The sequence below is a fragment of the Leptodactylus fuscus genome, chromosome 2 (assembly GCF_031893055.1).
Source record: "Leptodactylus fuscus isolate aLepFus1 chromosome 2, aLepFus1.hap2, whole genome shotgun sequence".
Lineage (NCBI taxonomy): Eukaryota > Metazoa > Chordata > Amphibia > Anura > Leptodactylidae > Leptodactylus > Leptodactylus fuscus.
The window spans coordinates 8,987,608-9,015,411 of NC_134266.1; the positions used below are offsets into that span (position 1 = coordinate 8,987,608).

At 41.1% G+C, this 27,804-nt stretch overlaps 1 protein-coding gene across 1 annotated transcript; it reads left to right on the forward strand.

Moving 5' to 3' along the window:
- Window positions 1-933: 933 nt before the first annotated feature.
- FSTL1 (follistatin like 1) lies at window positions 934-27,408 on the forward strand. The gene is made up of 11 exons (XM_075263361.1): window positions 934-1,035; window positions 1,112-1,168; window positions 10,639-10,743; window positions 10,855-10,984; window positions 14,995-15,027; window positions 15,127-15,257; window positions 15,770-15,888; window positions 16,174-16,286; window positions 18,096-18,206; window positions 18,681-18,742; window positions 26,189-27,408. The coding sequence occupies exons 1-11, from the start codon at window positions 1,033-1,035 to the stop codon at window positions 26,231-26,233; spliced, it is 909 nt and encodes a 302-aa protein (XP_075119462.1). The 5' UTR covers window positions 934-1,032; the 3' UTR covers window positions 26,234-27,408.
- The last annotated feature ends 396 nt before the right edge of the window (window positions 27,409-27,804 follow it).

A 27,804-nucleotide genomic window follows, 5' to 3' on the forward strand; every position in this document is an offset into this window, starting at 1 on the left:
CACACAAACTTTCACATTTATAATATTAAGTAGGAAGGATAGGATATGTAATGATGCTAATGTGGGTGTATGAGTAAACTTTTTTATATAAACCTGCCCCAGCTTGGATGTCATTTCAGGTGCACATCTGAGGCAATAGGTATGAAAATATGCCTCCGGATGTGACAGATCACAAATGAAATCTACAATCATAATCAAAGAGATGGAAACTATCAGAAAAGAGACATCCTACAGTCGGCCTCTCCTCTCCTGACATGGCTGATAACAGATAAAATATATATCCTTGTACCGTGTTAGCCAGTGGATATGAAATGAAAGAAATTTTCTGAGAGAAGTCCTCAGTAGTTGATACCTTTTTTAATGGCTAACTCAAAAAGTTTTTTGATGACATATCGAGCTTTCGGGACTATAGAGGTCCCTTCATCAGGATGGTACCATCCTGATGAAGGGACCTCTATAGTCCCGAAAGCTCGATATGTCATCAAAAAACTTTTTGAGTTAGCCATTAAAAAAGGTATCAACTACTGAGGACTTCTCTCAGAAAATTTCTTTCATTTGATAACAGATAGTAATAGATTGTATTCCCCTGTCCTACAGTCGACCTCTCCTCTCCTGACATGGCTGGTAACAGATAGTAATAGATTGTATTCTCCTGTCCTACAGTCGGCCTCTCCTCTCCTGACATGGCTGATAACAGATAGTAATAGATTGTATTCCCCCGTTGTACAGTCGACCTCTCCTCTCCTGACATGGCTGATAACAGATAGTAATAGATGACTGTCTCCTGCCCTCTTTGTGGCCCCAGTACAGGGTTTATTGGGAGGATGAGTGTATTATGGGGGAACAGTATCCATGTAGCAGGAGGAGGACCCTGTGCAGACTGAGGGGGCGGCACACAGGAGGGGACAGGGCTGGGGGAGGGGTGCAGGAGGAGGGGGCACATTTAGGATACAGTCTCAGCACCGCAGCCCTTGCAGGACAATCATCTTTGCTGCAGAATACAGAACAGAGCCAGCACCGCCTGCAGCCACCATGGTAAGACCTGCCCCCTCTTCCTCTGCCCCCCAATTCTTCCCCTGTGCACCCACTAACCTGCTGTCTGTCCCCCCAGCTCCTGAGGACTGCCCCCCTACTGCTGCTGCTGGCCCTGTCCTGCTCCCAGGCTCTGGTATGTACTGACCCATCTGTATATCCGCCCCGCCAACACTCTACATCCTAAAATCTGAGCTAAGAATTATTCTGGTCTTGGACTGTAAAGGGTTAAACCAGGCTCCTGCGGCTCAGACATTATAGTAGAAAGTCTACTGTGTGTATATTGTATACAGGAAAGTTATTCAGGGAGGGGGGGCTGATATTTACATTTATGATTTGACTGTATTAATTATTAGAATCTTAGACAAAGTGTCCCCCATGTGACCTGTAGAGTAATGGCCCAGGAATGTCCCCTGCAAGTAAGAAATAACCCCCTCCCCATGCTATACAAGTATACCCGGTTACACTATGTGGAGTATACTCCCTGTATATATGAAGTGTACATGTATCAGATATTACTCCCTGTGTATATGAAGTGTACATGTATCAGATATTACTCCCTGTATATATGAAGTGTACATGTATCAGATATTACTCCCTGTATATATGAAGTGTACATGTATCAGATATTACCCCCTGTATATATGAAGTGTACATGTATCAGATATTACCCCCTGTATATATGAAGTGTACATGTATCAGATATTACTCCCTGTATATATGAAGTGTACATGTATCAGATATTACCCCCTGTATATATGAAGTGTACATGTATCAGATATTACTCCCTGTATATATGAAGTGTACATCTATCAGATATTACTCCCTGTATATATGAAGTGTACATGTATCAGATATTACTCCCTGTGTATATGAAGTGTACATGTATCAGATATTACTCCCTGTATATATGAAGTGTACATGTATCAGATATTACTCCCTGTATATATGAAGTGTACATGTATCAGATATTACCCTCTGTGTATATGAAGTGTACATGTATCAGATATTACGCCCTGTATATATGAAGTGTACATGTATCAGATATTACCCCCTGTATATATGAAGTGTACATGTATCAGATATTACCCCCTGTATATATGAAGTGTACATGTATCAGATATTACCCCCTGTATATATGAAGTGTACATGTATCAGATATTACCCCCTGTATATATGAAGTGTACATGTATCAGATATTACCCCCTGTATATATGAAGTGTACATGTATCAGATATTACCCCCTGTATATATGAAGTGTACATGTATCAGATATTACCCCCTGTGTATATGAAGTGTACATGTATCAGATATTACTCCCTGTATATATGAAGTGTACATGTATCAGATATTACCCCCTGTGTATATGAAGTGTACATGTATCAGATATTACTCCCTGTATATATGAAGTGTACATGTATCAGATATTACCCTCTGTGTATATGAAGTGTACATGTATCAGATATTACTCCCTGTATATATGAAGTGTACATGTATCAGATATTACCCCCTGTGTATATGAAGTGTACATGTATCAGATATTACGCCCTGTATATATGAAGTGTACATGTATCAGATATTACTCCCTGTATATATGAAGTGTACATGTATCAGATATTACTCCCTGTATATATGAAGTGTACATGTATCAGATATTACCCCCTGTGTATATGAAGTGTACATGTATCAGATATTACTCCCTGTATATATGAAGTGTACATGTATCAGATATTACTCCCTGTATATATGAAGTGTACATGTATCAGATATTACCCCCTGTGTATATGAAGTGTACATGTATCAGATATTACGCCCTGTATATATGAAGTGTACATGTATCAGATATTACTCCCTGTGTATATGAAGTGTACATGTATCAGATATTACGCCCTGTATATATGAAGTGTACATGTATCAGATATTACTCCCTGTATATATGAAGTGTACATGTATCAGATATTACCCCCTGTATATATGAAGTGTACATGTATCAGATATTACTCCCTGTATATATGAAGTGTACATGTATCAGATATTACCCTGAGCCTAAAGTTGTATCTATGCTCTATGGTAATATTAATTTTCCCTCGCTTCATTATACACCCCCTCCATATGACCACAGTTTATATGAGATTTACTTAACTCTTAAAATGCTGGTGCACTGAATACAGTACAGGCAATTAGAAACAGACACCCCCCTCCTCCTACCTGGAATAGGGAGGGGGTCTAATGATCTCATACTGTAGTCATGGGGGGAGTAACAGTAACAAGGGGGCTCATTATATACACAGAGGGCTATGGACATTGTAGTGAGCGGCGTATACACAGCTGTATATACACTACAATCTGTATACAATGTCAGATGGTCTCCATCACCCGTGTACAGCTTCAAGAGCAGTGATACAACGTCATAGAATGATAACTGATATAATGTAATAAGTAATACAGTATAATATAAGGATACAATGTAATAAGTGATTATTATTATTATTGTTTATTTATATAGCACTATTAATTCCATGGTGCTGTACATTATTATATTACTTCCATGGTGCTGTACATTATTATATTAATCCCATGGTGCGCTGTACATTATTATATTAATCCCATGGTGCTGTACATTATTATATTAATTCCATGGTGCTGTACATTATTATATTAATTCCATGGTGCTGTACATTATTATATTAATTCCATGGTGCTGTACATTATTATATTAATTCCATGGTGCTCTGTACATTATTATATTAATTCCCTGGTGCTCTGTACATTATTTTATTAATCCCATGGTGCTGTACATTATTATATTAATTTCATGGTGCTCTGTACATTATTATATTAATCCCATGGTGCTGTACATTATTATATTAATTCCCTGGTGCTCTGTACATTATTTTATTAATCCCATGGTGCTGTACATTATTTTATTAATCCCATGGTGCTGTACATTATTATATTAATTTCATGGTGCTCTGTACATTATTATATTAATCCCATGGTGCTGTACATTATTATATAAATCCCATGGTGCTCTGTACATTATTTTATTAATCCCATGGTGCTGTACATTATTATATTAATTTCATGGTGCTCTGTACATTATTATATTAATTCCATGGTGCAGTAAATTATTTTATTAATCCCATGGTGCTCTGTACATTATTTTATTAATCCCATGGTGCTGTACATTATTATATTAATCCCATGGTGCTGTATATTATTATATTAATCCCATGGTGCTCTGTACATTATTATATTAATTCCATGGTGCTGTACATTATTATATTAATTCCCTGGTGCAGTAAATTATTTTATTAATCCCATGGTGAAGTACATTATTATATTAATTCCATGGTGCTCTGTACATTATTATATTAATTCCCTGGTGCAGTAAATTATTTTATTAATCCCATGGTGCTCTGTACATTATTTTATTAATCCCATGGTGCTCTGTACATTATTATATTAATTTCATGGTGCTCTGTACATTATTATATTACTACCATGGTGCTGTACATTATTATATTAATTTCATGGTGCTCTGTACATTATTATATTAATCCCATGTTGCTGTACATTATTATATTAATCCCATGGTGCTGTACATTATTATATTAATCCCATGGTGCTGTACATTATTATATTAATTCCATGGTGCTCTGTACATTATTATATTAATTCCCTGGTGCAGTAAATTATTTTATTAATCCCATGGTGCTCTGTACATTATTATATTAATCCCATGGTGCTGTACATTATTAGATTAATCCCATGGTGCTCTGTACATTATTATATTAATTCCATGGTGCTCTGTACATTATTATACTAATCCCACGGTGCTGTACATTATTTTATTAATCCCATGGTGCTGTACATTATTAGATTAATCCCATGGTGCTCTGTACATTATTAGATTAATCCCATGGTGCTCTGTACATTATTAGATTAATCCCATGGTGCTGTACATTATTAGATTAATCCCATGGTGCTTTACATTTAGGGGTTACACACAGTACACAAAATATACAGATAGATATAATACTAACAATGACTGGCACAGTGGGGTAGAGGGCCCTGCCTGCAAGGGTTTATAATCTATGAGGGAAGGGGGGAGAGACAGAAAGAGAGGGGGAGACTGTACAGATGGTGATGTGCTACAATATAATGATACAATGTAATATGTAATACAGTATAATATAATGATACAATATAATAAGTGATATACTGATACCATGTAATACAGTCATATCCCCAGCACTGATACAATCCCATGCTATAACACTACACCATACCATATACTGATACCATGTAATACAGTCACTTGCTATAACACTACACCATATCCATATACTGATACTATCCTGGGTTATTTCTCTTTCTGCCCAATGAGCAGTAACAATGAAGGTCTATGGAATAGTTATGATGAGCAGTTGAGGTGTTGCTTGGGCCCTTGTCCTCCTGTTTCGGGCCCCTAACATGTGATTTACTGTCCTTTAATGACCTGCAGTGCTTGAGGCCCGGATGCCCCTCGGTGCCCCCTGTAGCTGCTCCCATAAAGCCTGTGTATCACTACATTCTTCTCCTCCTGCTCCCCAGGGCCGCGCTGTGTCTGCTACATCTGTTCTAGATCTCACTTTGTTCAGAAGTCTCGCCCTCCTCCTCCTCCCTGAGTGTCAGCTCCTCAGCCCAGTGACATGCTGTATGTGCTGACACCCTGTGCTCTCAGCTCTGCTACATCTGGCCAGGGTGGGGTGTCCTCAGTGTCTCGCTCCCCATGACTCAGCCTCTGGCCCGCTCTCTGTACAGATGGGGGAATATGGGGCGGGGGGCGGTTTATGGGGCCCACCCCAGATGTGGACTCATGTTTGTCCACCTGGGAATTGTGTTCACTCTACATGGGTATGTCTGGAATCTGCACACTGTGGGGTTAACCCATTAAGTACCAGCTGGTGGTGCAGGGGTTAATGCTAGGTGCACACCTGTTTACAGAGTAAATACCCCCAGGGTGGTCACCCATATAACTGTGTCTGGAATTCCAGGGTCCAGGTGTCACCCTCCCCACAAACACAGCTGCCATGGCGTCACAGTGTACTGGAGAATGAGCTCAGCTTTCTGGGGTCGCCCAGATGTGCTCTGACCATTCAGCCCTGGATACTGCTTAAAGGGACAGTAACCCTTTGGTATGGCTGATAACAGGAAGCAATAGATTGTACTGTGTGGGGGTCATATCATTGGGACATCCCCCCTCCCCCAGGTCATGTACAAAGGTGACTTTTTTCGTATTCTCCAGCCTCCTGTCTTGAGTGACTATAGGAGGATATATATGTACATGTTCTTATAATAGAGCAGCTACTGCAGAACATCTTTGTGATGAGTAAGGTGGAGCTTCATGTGCAGAAGTTAAGGATATGACATTCATACACAATACAATAGAGCAGCTGCTGCAGAACTTCTTCTTGTATATAGAAGGAGCTCTACCTGGCAGTCAGTGTTTGTCACAGGAGGTGATAAGCTGTGTCTATGAAGGCGCCGCTCATCTCTCTGGTTATTATATACAGTATATATATATACCCCACATCACATACACGCAGCTCCCAGAGTGCTCTCTCCCGGACGGGGCCCCTGCCCACCAGTGGAGCCAGCTCAATGTTTTGGCTACAGAGATGAAGTCACTTCCTGGGGGGTTCACATTCCCCAGCCCTGATACCATTTCTGCAGTGCATGGGCCTGCTGGGACTTGTAGTCCCACTTCTGGTGTATCTCAGCTGTAGATCAGAAGGCATCCTGCCCTGTGATCTTACATGGGGGACAAGAGGGACAGGAGGAGTCCTGTAGGGACAGGAGGTGACGTGTAGGAACAGGCCCCTCATTCCTGCTCTAATCCGCAACAAAAATCAGTCACAAAGGAATAACTCCACCCCGGGATAGAGCATGGCTGCCCAGCACACACAGCCTACACTCCAGTCACATCCAGAGCTGCTGTCAGATCAGATCTTGTAACTCACACCAAGAGCTGCACTTCCTATATTTTGTTTTATACTCCAGTTAGATCCAGATCTGTCGCTAAGATTCTGCTGTGACATCATGTCCTATACTCCAGTCAGATGTAAAGTTGCAGCCAGCAGTAGCTTTCATCTCTCCACCATTTGTCAGCAGGACTGGTTAGGTGCAGTGCATTATGGGAGTTCAGCTCATCTGGGCTTTGTGTGCACATAGAATCAGGACGTGTCGAAGTAGGATTCTGCAGCATTGTGAATGCAGATTTGGATGTGACTTGAGTATAAAACAGTTTCAGCATGTGCACTGATGTCATCCCCTACAATACAGCAGAGTGTGATGAATTATGGGAGCGCAGGGAATGTTCACACTGATGCTGTAGTTGCTGTCACCCCAGAGGGAGCTCAGGAGCTGACCACACACTGATTATATACAGTCACCACTAGAGAGAGCTCAGGAGATGACCAAACACTGATTATATACTGTCACCACTAGAGGGAGCTCAGGAGATGACCAAACACTGATTATATACTGTCACCACTAGAGAGAGCTCAGGAGCTGACCACGCAATGATTATATACAGTCACCACTAGAGGGGGCTCAGGAGCTGACCACACACTGATTATATACAGTCACCACTAGAGGGAGCTCAGGAGCTGACCACACACTGATTATATACAGTCACCACTAGAGGGAGCTCAGGAGCTGACCACGCACTGATTATATACAGTCACCACTAGAGGGAGCTCAGGAGCTGACCACACACTGATTATATACAGTCACCACTAGAGGGGGCTCAGGAGCTGACCACACACTGATTATATACAGTCACCACTAGAGGGAGCTCAGGAGCTGACCGCAGGCTGATTATATACAGTCACCACCAGAGGGAGCTCAGGAGCTGACAACAGACTGGTTATATAAAGTCACCACTAGAGGGAGCTAAGGAGTTGACTACAGACTGATTTATATACCTTCACCTCATGTCGGCAGCAGTGTACAGGTCAGGTAATCCCTACACTAGTATTAGATCAACAGCTCTTGGGTCAATGCTCTTTAGCCAGAGGTTCCCACTAGACACAACTTGCAACTACAACTCTCAACATGCTCCATTCATGTCTATGGGGGTCCCAAGAGCAGAGGAGCAAGTGTGCATGCTGGGAGTAGGTTGCAATAACTGGACTGCTAAAGGTTTCTTACACCCACTGCAGAGGATACAGAGGGGGGCTAGTGCAGATTTTGGTACATTGCAGCCCAAGAGCCTCAAGTTATACAATATCTGCTTATGGAAAAGCTGGGTGACAAGCTACATGGACACCATTACAGCCACCCAGCTTTATTAGGTGCTTCCTTTGCTGTACTGAACCATCTCTTATTACAGGCTCTCCCCTCCCCCATGTCTATACGCGCCCTGTCATGTCGGAGACGTCTCCCAACCATTCTTGTTCTATTCTTATCCCCAGCAGATAATGGGGGGCACTTAAGATAATGTCAGGCCCTACTTATACTACTTTCTTATACTTAGACTTCTTAGACTTCTATACTTAATATAGTTCTAGAATTCTTAGACTTCTTAGACTTTGGCTTCGCGATTTCTTAGACTTCTTCTTTCTGCTAAATCCGCTCCTGGCTGTGGCTCCAAAAACTGCAGCAAAATCTGCAACAATAAACTCTGCATCACGGGGCTTCAGCTTTGGCGTTGTGTCCACCATGTTGTTGGTGGGTATACTGCACAGTCATACAGCGTGGGCCCTCTGTCCCAGACCAGGCAGTAAATAGTTAATCCTGTAATGGTGACTCCACATCCTATAAGGTTTCCATGATGTCATGTCTGGTGCAGTGTGTTAGCGCAGGCTGTTGCTCCATCTCCAGACAACTGTGCCCCAGTGTGTGCTGACATATGTCAGTGGGGTCTGGACTGTGTCCCCTGCAACCCCCCACCCATCCTCTCTACATGGGGGGCGCTGTGTGAATCTATCTTATATATACATACAGAATCTTGAGCTCAGCCTTGTAAAGAGGTTGTGATTGTACGTGGGCCCCTATGTCTGCAGGGACCACAGTCTGAATACAGCCTGAAAGTGCAGAGGTACTAGAAGCGGGATTACTTGGCTTGGGGGCTACGCGGTCAGAGCAGTAAACTAAATCCTTGCCCAGGATCTATCCGGGCACAGATATAACTGATATCCGCTCCAGAGACATTTCCATCCTATGTGACCGGTATCCGCCGCTCCAGCACCTCCAGACTAGGAGTACTGGCCCTTTAAGTGTAGCTGCCCCTACATATGTTCCTCTTGTTACACGCTTTCTATATGTGCTACATTCCTGTGCCCCCTCTCTTTCCAATGCTGTCATGGTAGTGTAGGGGTTAATGTCTGCTTCCTGTGCTGGTCTTTATGGAGTCTGCAGCTGGCAGCTTGTGATTGGTCAGATCCTGGCTGAGCGCCGCGCTCTGATTGGTCCATGTATCCCCCTCCCAAACTTTTATTTGCAGCTGGAACTCATTATAGATTCCTGGGAAATCTTCTAGTAGAAATAGTGGGGGGTGACGGGTACTGCCCTATATGGTGCCAGCGGGTGAGGGGTAAAATGTATTGTAAGAGGAGGGAGGTGTGTCCAGGAAAAGATGTATCACTTCCATCATCCCTGACCCCAGGAGCTGACAATCTAATGTCTCTGTATCACACACTATGTGTCACTCCCATCATCCCTGACCCCAGGAGCTCACAATCTAATGTCGCTGTATCACACACTATGTGTCACTCCCATCATCCCTGACCCCAGGAGCTGACAATCTAATGTCGCTGTATCACACACTATGTGTTACTCCCATCATCCCTGACCCCAGGAGCTGACAATCTAATGTCCCTGTATCACACACTATGTGTCACTCTCATCCCTGACCCCAGGAGCTCACAATCTAATGTCCCTGTATCACACACTATGTGTCACTCCCATCATCCCTGACCCCAGGAGCTGACAATCTAATGTCCCTTTATCACACACACAAGTATCACTCCCATCCTCCCTGACCCCAGGAGCTGACAATCTAATGTCCCTGTATCACACACTATGTGTCACTCCCATCATCCCTGACCCCAGGAGCTGACAATCTAATCTCCCTGTATCACGCACAATGTATCACTCTCATCCCTGACCCCAGGAGCTCACAATCTAATGTCCCTGTATCACACACTATGTGTCACTCCCATCATCCCTGACCCCAGGAGCTGACAATCTAATGTCCCTGTATCACACACAATGTATCACTCCCATCATCCCTGACCCCAGGAGCTGACAATCTAATCTCCCTGTATCACGCACAATGTATCACTCTCATCCCACCTGGCCCCTCGGATTCTTGCACCCCCTCCCCTATTCCATACATACAATACTGAGAATAAGCTGCAAGTCCTTGTGTAGTTCTTGGAAGTGAGTGAGGGGTGAGGGGGCCGCCCTGCTATTCCCCACACATTGCTGTAATATACTGCCACACACTGGCTGCTCCTAGTACTGCAGCCTTCCCAGACTATCATTACTATACACTGTCCTCAGGGTTCAGATGAGTTGGGGGCTTCTTTTATTTTCTATTTTTCTTTTTCCTCACAGGAAGAGCCAAAAAGCAAGTCGAAGGTGTGCGCCAATGTGTTCTGCGGAGCGGGCAGAGAGTGCGCAGTAACCGAGAAGGGTGAACCCACTTGCCTGTGTATAGAGGTGATATATATATATATATTATACAGGGAGTTTCCTGGTTCTGGGGCTCAGTACTTGGAGGATATGCTGGTTCTGGGGCACGGTCCATGAATGTTTATGGTTTTTCCCCAGAAATGTAAGTCCCACAAGAGACCAGTTTGTGGCAGTAACGGAAAGACTTACCTGAACCACTGCGAGCTGCACCGCGACGCCTGCCTAACCGGCTCCAAGATACAGGTGGACTATGATGGTCACTGCAAAGGTATAGACGGTGCAATTATCATATATATAGAGATAATGAAGTAATACGATGACTGTGACTGCGGTATTATTATATATATCACTCCTGTTATATAGGTACAGACAATGTAATAATACGATGACTGTGACTGCGGTATTATTATATATATCACTCCTGTTATATAGGTACAGACAATGTAATAATACGATGACTGTGACTGCGGTATTATTATATATATCACTCCTGTTATATAGGTACAGACAATGTAATAATACAATGACTGTGACTGCGGTATTATTATATATATCACTCCTGTTATATAGGTACAGACAATGTAATAATACAATGACTGTGACTGCGGTATTATTATATATATCACTCCTGTTATATAGGTACAGACAATATAATAATACGATGACTGTGACTGCGGTATCCTATTAATATTATAAATGTGAAAGTTTGTGAGTTTGGATGTTTGTGGGTTTGTGTGTTCGGATGTTTGTTAGTCAATCACGCAAAACCCGCTTGACCGATTTGGCTGATATTTTCCACAAACATAGTTAATACACCCCATTGCGCAATAGGCTACTTTTCGTCACAATAGCGCACATACGTTTTTCCCAGGACCCCCACAAACCCCAAACTCACATCACTATCTCTGCAATCTCACACACTTTGGACCCCGATTTGGCTGAAATTTTCCACAAACATAGTCCCTACACTCGATTGCGCAATAGGCTACTTTTCATCACAATAGCGCACATACGTTTTTCCCAGGACCCTTTGGATGTTCGGATCTTTGGCGGTCAATCACGCAAAAACCGCTCCACCGATTTGGCTGAAATTTTCCACAAACATAGTCCCTACACTCGATTGCGCAATAGGCTACTTTTCGTCACAATAGCGCACATACGTTTTTCCCAGGACCCCCACAAAACCAAAACTCACATCACTATCTCTGCAATCTCACACACTTTGGACTATAGCAAGCCACAAAATTCATATTACCCTCTACAGCAGAGGTCAGCAACCCCTGGCACACATGCCAAGAGTGGCACTCCTGCCATATTTCACTGGCATGCCAGCAGCACAGGACCTGCAAGAGTTAAATGAAGTCTCTGCTAGAGCTGGGGCATAAGGACACTCCCCTTTGAGAGGGGTGCAGGAAACCCAGGGGGTGGAGCTTAGTCGCTCAAGTCTCTGCCTGCTATACATGAGTCCCCCTTTGACAACAATAACAAAGGATTAAGTCCCGCCCTTCCTATTTCCGGTCGAAGATCTCTTTCCGGTTTTGAGAGTTTGCCATGTCTAGCAGGGGTATAGGCATACTGTTTCGTGGTTACGACGAGCCTGCTGCAGAACCTCATTTGCTAAATGCTATACAGTATATATATTTATTTGCCGAATGCTATATATATGTATAGCATTCGGCAAATGAACACTGATTCTGCAGCAGGCACGTCCTTGCCACGGGCAGGCAAGAGTTTTTCTCATTGGAATGAATAGTCCGATGTTAGACTCCGCCTCCTCAGACGAGCCTCTGGCAGAACCAGCGTTGATTGGCCAAATCACTGGCAACTGGCCAATCAACGCTGGTCTATTCATTTCAATGAGAAAAAGTCAACTGGTAACAGCATACTTACCTGCTCGTAGCAAGGACGAGCCTGCTACACAATCAGCCTTCATTTGCCGAATGCTATACACTGTATAGCATTCAGAAAATGAGGTTCTGCAGCAGGCTCGTCGTAACCCGAGGACCATACCCTGAAGTACATACCCAGCCCTGGTTAATTCACTAAGGAACAGGAAGTCTTCTTGCCGCCCTTCCATTGCGCATGTGCCAACCGGAAGTTCGCAGGGGGACTCATGTATAGTGATAGCTCCTGCCGAAGCTGCTAGCAAACTGAAAGTAAGAAACACACAGGTCCCTTCCTTTACTTCCTATTCTCATTAATATCAGGCATTTTGGGTTATTAGTTTAGTGTTAGTAACTCCATGTACCTCACATTAATAGGAATAAACCCCATCATGTCCCTCATATTAACCCCTGTGTGCCCCATATAAAGGTTACTAATATGTGAGACATATGGAGGTACTAATAAAAGACCTCAGTAATGAAAATACTTAATTATTACCTCCAAGTCTCTCACATATCAGTAACTGGAGATGAGCGAGTACTGTTGGGATCAGCCGATCCGAACAGCACGCTCTATAGAAATGAATGGATGCACCTGGTACTTCCGCTTGGACGTAGATGGTGCGCTTAACCCCCCGCGTGCCGGCTACGTCCATTCATTTCTATGCGAGCGTGCTGTTCGGATCGGCTGATCCCAACAGTACTCGCTCATCTCTATCAGTAACTCTTACACTGGGGTTAATGTGAGGGACATGATGGGGTTAATTGCTATTAATAAGAGGCGCATGGAGTTACTAAACTGTCATGCACAGGGCCAGACTTTATGTTGCTTACTCAAGAGTATCCTGTGCCCAAAACTTACATGTACTGGCGGAAAATAACAAATCATACAATGTCGTATATTAACCTGAAATACCTCTGTCCCAAAGTCACTATGTACAGTTTATACCAACACCGTATAGCGGCTGAAATACAAATTACATTCAACACAAAAGTCTCATGTGCTCTCAGAATTACAGCAACAACAAGATACACAGTTACATTTTATATCCCATACCTTATACACAGTACGAAAACCTTACCCGCGCCTGTATATACCCACTGCTACAATCACCGCAGACGAAGTCGCGGGTACCAGCTAGTTATTATATATATATCACTCCTGTTATATAGGTACAGACAATGTAATAATTCGATGACTGTGACTGCGGTATTATTATATAAATATCACTCCTGTTATATAGGTACAGACAATGTAATAATACAATGACTGTGACTGCGGTATTATATATATATATCACTCCTGTTATATAGGTGCAGACAATATAATAATACAATGACTGTGACTGCGGTATTATTATATATATATCACTCCTGTTATATAGGTGCAGACAATGTAATAATACGATGACTGTGACTGCGGTATTATTATATATATCACTCCTGTTATATAGGTGCAGACAATGTAATAATACGATGACTGTGACTGCGGTATTATTATATATATATCACTCCTGTTATATAGGTACAGACAATGTAATAATACAATGACTGTGACTGCGGTATTATTATATATATCACTCCTGTTATATAGATACAGACAATATAATAATACTATGACTGTGACTGCGGTATTATTATATATATTACTCCTGTTATATAGGTACAGACAATGTAATAATACGATGACTGTGACTGCGGTATTATATATATATATCACTCCTGTTATATAGGTGCAGACAATATAATAATACTATGACTGTGACTGCGGTATTATTATATATATTACTCCTGTTATATAGGTACAGACAATGTAATAATACGATGACTGTGACTCTGCGGTATTATTATATACATATCACTCCTGTTATATAGGTGCAGACAATGTAATAATACGATGACTGTGACTGCGGTATTATTATATATATATCACTCCTGTTATATAGGTGCAGACAATGTAATAATACGATGACTGTGACTGTGGTATTATTATATATATCACTCCTGTTATATAGGTACAGACAATGTAATAATACGATGACTGTGATTCTGCGGTATTATTATATACATATCACTCCTGTTATATAGGTGCAGACAATGTAATAATACGATGACTGTGACTGCCTTATTATTATATATATATCACTCCTGTTATATAGGTGCAGACAATGTAATAATACGATGACTGTGACTGTGGTATTATTATATATATCACTCCTGTTATATAGGTACAGACAATGTAATAATACGATGACTGTGACTCTGCGGTATTATTATATACATATCACTCCTGTTATATAGGTGCAGACAATGTAATAATACGATGACTGTGACTGCGGTATTATTATATATATCACTCCTGTTATAACCATTTTTTCTCCATTCTCTCGAGCAGAGAAGACGTCTGACACTCCGGCCGCCAGCCCAGGTACCGATTCTGCCTTATTATTACTTCCTAGCTATTATTGCTTCGGTACATAATCACATATTAGTAACCCGCTCCATTATTACTGTGCCCTTCCTCCAGTCGTGTGCTACCAGTCCGATCGCGATGAGTTGCGCAGACGCGTCATCCAGTGGCTCCAGGCCGAGATCATCCCAGACGGCTGGTTCTCCAAGGGCAACAACTACAGCGATATCCTGGAAAAATACTTCAAGGTAAGAACACGGTGACTACAGCGTATAGAAGAATACTATATACAGTACAGGGAGATTATCCTGCGTATCCTGCGTACAGCATAGGAAAAACTGGAAAAGTGACTGTAACCCCCTCAGTGATTCACATGGACGTCGCAGCTCCTCAGAGCCATGCTCCAGATTCTTCTATTATTTCGGATTTATTCTTACAGTCAGACACGAGGCACAATGGCCGAGCTCACCGTGACGCTGAAAGTAACGAAGGGGTTAAATGCTGGCCTGGAAAATCGCCTTGACAATAAGAAAATGTCCAGACACTGAAAGTAGTAATCCAGGCCTTTATTATGGCCGCCATTATAGCTCCCATAGTCTGTTACATGGAGGAAAGCTTTTATGTCAGCCATATTGGGGTTGTAGTGGTGGGACATGTCTCATTCCTCCCGTGGTCACCAAATTAAAGGGATTTTCCTTTTATTGTAAATCTGTATGTTATCCAGTCATTTCCGATATTTCTGACTGTTTTCTCTTGCCAGAGCTACGATGATGGCGACTCCCGCCTGGACTCCTCCGAGTTCCTGAAATTCCTGGAGCAGAATCAGACAGCCATTAATATCAGCACCTATGTAGACCAGGAGACCAACAAGATCCTCAAGTAAGACCCACAGGAGCGCCCACCACGCTGCCACAGGACCACCTACTACACTGCCATGGGGGGGGGGTAGTTATATAATTCTCTGTAGTGTAATACCGTACTACAAGACATGACTGATAATAACCGCACAGTACTGTAGGAGGGGTATATGATACACTGTAGTGTAACACTGTACTACAGGACATGACAGATAATCATACTACTGGGGGGTGTATAACACTCTGTAGTGTAATACTGTACTACAGGACATGACTGATAATAACCGCCCTCGCTTCGTCTCCTCAGGGGTCTGTGTGTTGAGGCGCTGATCGAGTTGTCCGACGAGAACTCCGACTGGAAATTGAGCTTCAATGAATTCCTGAAGTGTCTGAACCCAACATTCAACCCCCCAGAGAAGAGTATGTACTGCCCATTGGGGCCCATTCATCAATACTGGGGAACAGTCAGATACTAGGAATCCGTTCTGTAGTGTTTGACATTAGAGAGGAGCGAGTAGTATTCGATTGAATACCTCCCCTGCATAGTGATTGGCGTACTCGGTCGAATACCATGCAGTAAACGCTAGAGGTAGCAGGGGCGGCATTGCATATGCAGAGGTCAGAGACTTTTGTAATAGAGGTGACTGTCATTACACAAACTTAAAACTGTATGAGCCGTCACTAGTGGTGACCTTTAACATGTGGATGGAGCTTGGACCAATAAAGTTAGCCTGAGATGACATCATATCATGTGGGGAAATGTGGGAGCGGGGACAGAGGAGGGTTAAATTTTGGGGATTCTAATTATAGTACGGGAGGGTTTACGTTAGACATTGTGATAGGCCTGTCTGATAAGATGCGTCTTTAGTTTGCGTTTGAAACTGTAGAAGTTGGGAGTTAATCTGATTGTCCGGGGTAGAGCATTCCAGAGAAGTGGTGCAGCTCGGGAGAAGTCTTGTATAAGAGCGTGGGAGGTTCTGATAATAGAGGATGTAAGTGTTAGGTCATTGAGTGAACGGAGAGCACGGGTTGGGCGGTAGACAGAGATGAGGGAAGAAATGCAGGGAGGTGCAGCATTATGGAGAGCCTTGTGGATGAGAGTAATAACTTTATATTTTATTCTATAATGAATAGGCAGCCAATGTAGTGACCGGCACAGACCGGAGGCATTGCTGTAGCGTCTAGCCTGATAGATGAGCCTGGCCGCTGCATTCAGAATAGATTGTAGAGGGGAGAGTTTAGTGAGGGGAAGACGGATTAGTAAGGAGTTACAGTAGTCAAGGCGAGAATGAATCAGAGAGACAGTAAGTGTCTTTAGTGTATCTCTGGTAAGGAAAGGGTGTATTCTGGGGGTGTTTTTGAGGTGGAGGTGACATGAACGTGCGAGTGATTCAATATGAGGGGTGAAGGAAAGGTCTGCGTCAAACATGACCCCGAGGCAGCGGGCCTGCTGCCTAGGAGTTATAGTAAGGCCTGAGACTGCAATGGATATATCAGGGACAGATCTGTTAGATGGTGGAAACAGTAGTAGTTCAGTCTTAGAGAGATTTAGTTTCAGATAGAGCGAGGACATGATATTAGAGACAGCAGAAAGACAGTCACTGGTGTTCTGTATGAGTGCAGGGGTGATGTCACGGGAAGATGTGTATAATTGGGTGTCATCAGCATAAAGATGGTACCTGAAGCCAAATCTGGCAATGGTTTGTCCAATGGGGGCTGTGTAGAGAGAAAAGAGCAGGGGGCCTAGGACTGAGCCCTGAGGAACCCCAACAGCAAGGGAAAGAGGGGAGGAAACAGAGCCCGCAAATGATAGACTGAAAGTGCGGTCTGAGAGATAAGAGGAGAACCAGGAGAGCGCAGTGTCATTGAGGCCGACTGAGCGGAGCATAGTGCGCTGCGGAATATGTTGGCGCTATATAAATAAAATTTATTATTATTATTATAGTGAGGAGAAGGTGATGGTCAACAGTGTCAAAAGCTGCAGAGAGATCCAGAAGAATAAGAAGAGAGAAGTCACCATTGGATTTAGCCATTAGGAGATCATTGGAGACTTTTGTGAGGGCCGTTTCAGTAGAGTGCAGAGCGCGGAAGCCAGATTGTAAGGGGTCAAGCAGAGAGTTAGCAGAGAGGTAGCGGATTAGACGAGAATAGACCAGGATATTCACCCTGTGACAGGCAGATATTTGTACACTGATTGATATTCACCTTGTCACTATGTCTGCTCCACAGAGTGCGCTCTTGAGGATGAGACTTATGAGGACGGAGCAGAGACACAGGTCCAGTGTAACCGCTGCGTCTGCGCCTGTGGAAACTGGGTGTGCACTGCCATGTCATGTGAAGGTAAGCAAAATACGGTGTAATATCATATCACATACATGTGCACAGAGACACCATCATGTAATGAAGAGAATCCCACTGACCTGAATCAACATGGGTGATATATTCAGTATTGTAGACTATGAGGCACTATGTTGTGTGTGATATGTCCAGTATTGTGTACATTGTGACAGTATATTGTGTGTATGATATGTCCAGTATTGTGCACATTGTGGCAGTATATTGTATGTGTGATATTTCCAGTATTGTGCACATTATGGCAAGATATTGTATGTGTGATATGTACAGTATTGTACACTACGTGGCAGTATATTGCGTGTGATCTGGCCACAAGTGTCCTACTGATTTGCAGCGTTACCCTGACTCAGCATTAATAACCCGCCCCTTTCCCCCTTCCCATATCTTCATATCTGATTGGATTGATCTCCGGGGTAAAGGTTCAGCCGCCGGTCACTCATGAACTCCTCTTGTTTCCAGGTAAAGACGGCCAAGCTGAGGGAGATATGAGCCGATACGTAGATGAACTGAGGAAGCACCAGGTACGCAGCACCGTCATTGCTGCTGATATATACTGTATACATATTATATACTTACTGATCCTCCTGCTTTCTATATATCTATGTTATATACTGCCCATAGTCCCTCCTGCTATCTATCTATCTATCTATCTATCTATCTATCTATCTGGCAAAAGTATTTATACCCCTTGAACTTTGTCACATTTTGTCACCTCACAACCACAAACTTACACATATTTTCTTGAGATTTCCAGTGATAACCAACACAAAGTAGCCAAAAGTCATGAAGTGGAAGGAAAATGATATATGGTTTTCACAACTGTAATGAAATAAAAATCTGAAAAGTGTGTCGTATAAAAGTCTTCAGCTCCCTGCTCTCTGATACCCCTAAATATAATCCAGTGCAGACAATTGCCTTCAGAAGTCACTTAATGAGTTAATAGAGTCGGAATGTGCGTAATGTAGTCTCAGTATTAATACACCTGTTCTGTGAAGGCCTCAATGGTTTGTGTCTCTCCTTAAGGAGTGACATTATCCCCATAGAGAATACTAGTGAACAAACTGCATCATGAAGAACAAGGAACTCACCAGACAGCTCAGAGATAAAGTTGTGGAGGAGTGTAAAGCAGGGTCAGATTATAAAAACATATCCCAAGCTTTGAGCATCCCAAGGAGCCCTGATCAATCCATCATCCAAAAATAGAAAAAGTATTCTACAACTACAAACCTACAGGACATGGCCGTCCATCTAAACTAACAGATCACTGACAAGGAGAGCACTGGTCAGAGAAGCCGCCAAGAGGCCCATGGTCAGTGTGGAGGAGCTGCAGAAATCCTCAGGTACAGGAGAATCTGCCCACAGGACAACTAGAGGTCACTGCGCACCCCACAAATCTGACAATCTATATGGAAGAGCGGCAAGAAGGAAACCATTGTTGTAAGAAAGACATAAGAAGTGACGTCTGCAGGTTATGGGCATAAGACATATAGGGGGACGCCGCAAACATGTGGGAGAAGGTGAGAGGAGACCAAAGCGGAACTTTATGGCCTAAATGCAAAGTGCTATGTGTGGTGGAAAAGTAACTCTGCCCCTCCCCCTGAATACCCCGTCATCCCCACTGTGACACATAGGGGGCAGCATCATGCTGAGGGGAGGCAGCAGGGACAGGGGTGATGGGAAGATGGATGGAGCTAAATACAGGGCAATCCTGGAAGAAAACCTGAGACTGGAGGCTGCAAAAGACTTGAGACTGGGAAGGAGATTCCAGCAATGACCCGAAACCTCCGGCTCGAACTCCAGTGAATGGTTTAGATCACAGAATATTCCGGGGTTAGAACGGCCCAGTCACAGCCCAGACCCAAATCCCATTGAGCATCTGTGGCAAGACATGAGAATTACTGATCACAGACGCTCCATCCAATCTGCCTGCAAAGAAGAAGAAGGGGCAGAAATCTCATCTCTAGAGGTGCAAAGCTGAGACCGAGCCCAGAAGACTTGTAGCTGGAACTGCAGCCAAAGGCGGCTCTACAGAGTATTGCTATAGGGGGCTGAAGACTTTTCCACGTCACACTTGTCAGATGTTTATTGGGTTACAATGTTGATAACCTTCTATCATTTTCCTTCCACTTCACAATTATCTGATACTTTGTGTTATCACTGAAAATCTCAAGAAAATACATTTAAGTTTGTGGTTGTGACAAAATGTGACAAAGTTCAAGGGGTGTGAGGATTTTTGCAAGACACTGTATATGCTGACTGATCCTCCTGTATATGTATACTATATATTGACTGATCCTCCTGTATATGTATATTATATACTGACTGATCCTCCTGTATATGTATATTATATACTGACTGATCCTCCTGTATATGTATATTATATACTGACTGATCCTCCTGTATATGTATATTATATACTGACTGGTCCTCCTGTATATGAATATTATATACTGACTGATCCTCCTGTATATGTATACTATATACTGACTGATCCTCCTGTATATGAATATTATATACTGACTGATCCTCCTGTATATGTATATTATATACTGACTGGTCCTCCTGTATATGTATATTATATACTGACTGATCCTCCTGTATATGTATATTATATACTGACTGGTCCTCCTGTATATGAATACTATATACTGACTGGTCCTCCTGTATATGTATATTATATACTGACTGGTCCTCCTGTATATGTATATTATATACTGACTGATCCTCCTGTATATGTATATTATATACTGACTGATCCTCCTGTATATGTATATTATATACTGACTGGTCCTCCTGTATATGTATATTATATACTGACTGATCCTCCTGTATATGTATATTATATACTGACTGGTCCTCCTGTATATGTATACTATATACTGACTGATCCTCCTGTATATGTATATTATATACTGACTGATCCTCCTGTATATGTATACTATATACTGACTGATCCTCCTGTATATGTATATTATATACTGACTGATCCTCCTGTATATGTATACTATATACTGACTGATCCTCCTGTATATGTATATTATATACTGACTGATCCTCCTGTATATGTATATTATATACTGACTGATCCTCCTGTATATGTATATTATATACTGACTGATCCTCCTGTATATGTATATTATATACTGACTTATCCTCCTGTATATGTATACTATATACTGACTGATCCTCCTGTATATGTGTATTATATACTGACTGGTCCTCCTGTATATGTATATTATATACTGACTGATCCTCCTGTATAAGTATATTATATACTGACTGATCCTCCTGTATATGTATACTATATACTGACTGATCTTCCTGTATATGTATATTATATACTGACTGATCCTCCTGTATATGTATACTATATACTGACTGATCCTCCTGTATATGTATACTATATACTGACTGATCTTCCTGTATATGTATATTATATACTGACTGATCCTCCTGTATATGTATATTATATACTGACTGATCCTCCTGTATATGTATATTATATACTGACTGATCCTCCTGTATATGTATATTATATACTGACTGGTCCTCCTGTATATGTATATTATATACTGACTGATCCTCCTGTATATGTATATTATATACTGACTGGTCCTCCTGTATATGAATATTATATACTGACTGATCCTCCTGTATATGTATATTATATACTGACTGATCCTCCTGTATATGTATATTATATACTGACTGATCCTCCTGTATATGTATATTATATACTGACTGATCCTCCTGTATATGTATATTATATACTGACTGGTCCTCCTGTATATGTATACTATATACTGACTGGTCCTCCTGTATATGTATATTATATATTGACTGATCCTCCTGTATATGTATATTATATACTGACTGATCCTCCTGTATATGTATATTATATACTGACTGGTCCTCCTGTATATGTATACTATATACTGACTGATCCTCCTGTATATGTATACTATATACTGACTGATCCTCCTGTATATGTATATTATATACTGACTGATCCTCCTGTATATGTATATTATATACTGATATGCTGACTGATCCTCCTGTATATGTATACTATATATTGACTGATCCTCCTGTATATGTATATTATATACTGACTGATCCTCCTGTATATGTATATTATATACTGACTGATCCTCCTGTATATGTATATTATATACTGACTGATCCTCCTGTATATATATATTATATACTGACTGTTCCTCCTGTATATGTATACTATATACTGACTGGTCCTCCTGTATATGTATATTATATACTGACTGGTCCTCCTGTATATGTATATTATATACTGACTGATCCTCCTGTATATGTATATTATATACTGACTGATCCTCCTGTATATGTATATTATATACTGACTGGTCCTCCTGTATATGTATATTATATACTGACTGATCCTCCTGTATATGTATATTATATACTGACTGGTCCTCCTGTATATGTATACTATATACTGACTGATCCTCCTGTATATGTATATTATATACTGACTGATCCTCCTGTATATGTATATTATATACTGACTGATCCTCCTGTATATGTATATTATATACTGACTGGTCCTCCTGTATATGTATATTATATACTGACTGATCCTCCTGTATATGTATATTATATACTGACTGATCCTCCTGTATATGTATATTATATACTGACTGATCCTCCTGTATATGTATATTATATACTGACTGATCCTCCTGTATATGTATACTATATACTGACTGATCCTCCTGTATATGTATATTATATACTGACTGGTCCTCCTGTATATGTATATTATATACTGACTGATCCTCCTGTATAAGTATATTATATACTGACTGATCCTCCTGTATATGTGTATTATATACTGACTGATCCTCCTGTATATGTATATTATATACTGACTGATCCTCCTGTATAAGTATATTATATACTGACTGATCCTCCTGTATATGTATACTATATACTGACTGATCTTCCTGTATATGTATATTATATACTGACTGATCCTCCTGTATATGTATACTATATACTGACTGATCCTCCTGTATATGTATATTATATACTGACTGATCCTCCTGTATATGTATACTATATACTGACTGATCCTCCTCTATATGTATATTATATACTGACTGATCCTCCTGTATATGTATACTATATACTGACTGATCCTCCTGTATATGTATATTATATACTGACTGATCCTCCTGTATATGTATACTATATACTGACTGATCCTCCTGAATATGTATATTATATACTGACTGATCCTCCTGTATATGTATACTATATACTGACTGATCCTCCTGTATATGTATATTATATACTGACTGATCCTCCTGTATATGTATATTATATACTGACTGATCCTCCTGTATATGTATATTATATACTGACTGATCCTCCTGTATATGTATATTATATACTGATATGCTGACTGATCCTCCTGTATATGTATATTATATACTGATATGCTGACTGATCCTCCTGTATATGTATACTATATATTGACTGATCCTCCTGTATATGTATATTATATACTGACTGATCCTCCTGTATATGTATATTATATACTGACTGATCCTCCTGTATATGTATATTATATACTGACTGATCCTCCTGTATATATATATTATATACTGACTGTTCCTCCTGTATATGTATACTATATACTGACTGGTCCTCCTGTATATGTATATTATATACTGACTGGTCCTCCTGTATATGTATATTATATACTGACTGATCCTCCTGTATATGTATATTATATACTGACTGATCCTCCTGTATATGTATATTATATACTGACTGGTCCTCCTGTATATGTATATTATATACTGACTGATCCTCCTGTATATGTATATTATATACTGACTGGTCCTCCTGTATATGTATACTATATACTGACTGATCCTCCTGTATATGTATATTATATACTGACTGATCCTCCTGTATATGTATATTATATACTGACTGATCCTCCTGTATATGTATATTATATACTGACTGGTCCTCCTGTATATGTATATTATATACTGACTGATCCTCCTGTATATGTATATTATATACTGACTGATCCTCCTGTATATGTATATTATATACTGACTGATCCTCCTGTATATGTATATTATATACTGACTGATCCTCCTGTATATGTATACTATATACTGACTGATCCTCCTGTATATGTATATTATATACTGACTGGTCCTCCTGTATATGTATATTATATACTGACTGATCCTCCTGTATAAGTATATTATATACTGACTGATCCTCCTGTATATGTGTATTATATACTGACTGATCCTCCTGTATATGTATATTATATACTGACTGATCCTCCTGTATAAGTATATTATATACTGACTGATCCTCCTGTATATGTATACTATATACTGACTGATCTTCCTGTATATGTATATTATATACTGACTGATCCTCCTGTATATGTATACTATATACTGACTGATCCTCCTGTATATGTATATTATATACTGACTGATCCTCCTGTATATGTATACTATATACTGACTGATCCTCCTCTATATGTATATTATATACTGACTGATCCTCCTGTATATGTATACTATATACTGACTGATCCTCCTGTATATGTATATTATATACTGACTGATCCTCCTGTATATGTATACTATATACTGACTGATCCTCCTGAATATGTATATTATATACTGACTGATCCTCCTGTATATGTATACTATATACTGACTGATCCTCCTGTATATGTATATTATATACTGACTGATCCTCCTGTATATGTATATTATATACTGACTGATCCTCCTGTATATGTATATTATATACTGACTGATCCTCCTGTATATGTATATTATATACTGATATGCTGACTGATCCTCCTGTATATGTATATTATATACTGACTGATCCTCCTGTATATGTATATTATATACTGACTGATCCTCCTGTATATGTATATTATATACTGACTGATCCTCCTGTATATGTATATTATATACTGACTGATCCTCCTGTATATGTATACTATATACTGACTGATCTTCCTGTATATGTATATTATATACTGACTGATCCTCCTGTATATGTATACTATATACTGACTGATCCTCCTGTATATGTATATTATATACTGATATGCTGACTGATCCTCCTGTATATGTATATTATATACTGACTGATCCTCCTGTATATGTATATTATATACTGACTGATCCTCCTGTATATGTATATTATATACTGACTGATCCTCCTGTATAAGTATATTATATACTGACTGATCCTCCTGTATATGTATACTATATACTGACTGATCTTCCTGTATATGTATATTATATACTGACTGATCCTCCTGTATATGTATACTATATACTGACTGATCCTCCTGCATATGTATACTATATACTGACTGATCTTCCTGTTTATGTATATTATATACTGACTGATCCTCCTGTATATGTATATTATATACTGACTGATCCTCCTGTATATGTATATTATATACTGACTGATCCTCCTGTATATGTATACTATATACTGACTGATCCTCCTGTATATGTATATTATATACTGACTGATCCTCCTGTATATGTATATTATATACTGACTGATCCTCCTGTATATGTATATTATATACTGACTGATCCTCCTGTATATGTATACTATATACTGACTGATCCTCCTGTATATGTATACTATATACTGACTGATCCTCCTGTATATGTATATTATATACTGACTGATCCTCCTGTATATGTATACTATATACTGACTGATCCTCCTGTATATGTATACTATATACTGACTGATCCTCCTGTATATGTATACTATATACTGACTGATCCTCCTGTATATGTATATTATATACTGACTGATCCTCCTGTATATGCATATTATATACTGACTGATCCTCCTGTATATGTATATTATATATTGACTCATTCTTTGTCTTTTTGCTCTCGCAGGAGACAGTTGAGAAATCCAAGTCAGTCAGCAGTAAGGACATCTGATGAGGAGCAGTCGGTCCCTCCGCTGCTCGGCCTGCGCGCACTTCCCTTCCATTCCTTAGTCTATAGGGACGGGCAGGAGAATCTCTTCTTAGCTTTTATCAATGAGAAAAAAAAATCAACCTTACATAGGGCATAGGTGCAAATGAAAAACGGGGGCTGTAAGGTATGACCCCCTTCCCTGGCCAAAGTCCAGACACCTTCTCATTTCCAAACAACCTGATGTGCAGGCAATAAGGCGCTCAGCTCTCCCGCGGCTGCCCATAACGCCTGGCTGTCACAATCCATGACTCCAGCAATATGGCGGCCGCTCCGTTTCTCATATTTGCTTGCTGAGTGCCTTATTGCCTCTTCCCTTACACTCCTGTATCGCAGGAGGCGTGTTTATGGGCGGAGTCTATAGACAGCCGGTTGGAGCGGGATGACACAAGTTTCCAGGTGGGATGTGCTATGTGCATGGACAGGTCGGCGTTCTCTCCAGAGGGGCCGTTGAGCGCCATTTTGATGGTTTCGGATATGTTGCATTTTTAGAAATTCTGACATTTTGCCAAAGACCAGGATATTTTGCAATGCTGGTTCCAGCGCCCAGTTAACCCCTTCCTGTTTTGCCCCCTGCGGCTGGACTCCCTTTAAGGTGCTATGATTTTGGGACCTGGGTCCATACTGTATTTTATGTTGTGTGTTATATATTTAGGTGTGATATTGTAGACGTAGCGACACAAACCCCCTCCCCATTGTTCTGCGCTTTGGGCGTCTCACAGTGACGTTGCTCAGCTTCCAGCATAGTACAATCATATACCTGGCAGAGCAGGAAGGTGCACCTGGTGAGGGCGCTATAACCTGTGATGTCACAGTAATGTGGGCGTCCAGTGTGATTCATGTTACTGCCCCCCCTCCCCCCATTCTGGCAGTGAAAGGGTTAAGGAGCAGTAATCGGGGACCAGTGTCATGTCCGGTGCAGTCACCTGTAGAGGAGCCCCCATGATGCCACCTCCAGTACCAGGGCACATATATATATATAATCCTTGTACTTCACAAGTCCGAGCTGCGCAGGATCCGCCGTGGTCCCCACTCCTAGGCGCTGCCTCTTTCTGCATTTACTTCACCCCATATTTGTTTTTATATTGGTATTTTTTTATCTGTAACAACCAAATAAAAAACTAGAAAAAGATCCAAAAGTGTCGTCGTCATCATTATCATCAGCCCCAGCAATACAGAGTATTTCAGGAGAGGAGTGTGCTGATCTTATAGAGGAGGTCACAGGGTGAGAGTTACATAGTGGAAGGAGCAGGGTCCCCAGCAGCACAGAGGATTTCAGGAGAGGAGTGTGCTGATCTTATATGGAGGTCACAGGGTGAGAGTTACATAGTGGAAGGAGCAGGGTCCCCAGCAGCACAGAGTACTTCAGGAGGGGAGTGTGCTGATCTTATAGAGGAGGTCACAGGGTGAGTGTTACATAGTGGAAGGGGCAGCAGCACAGAGGATTTCAGGAGAGGAGTGTGCTGATCTTATAGAGGAGGTCACAGTGTGAGAATTACATAGTGGAAGGGGCAGCAGCACTGAGTATTTCAGGA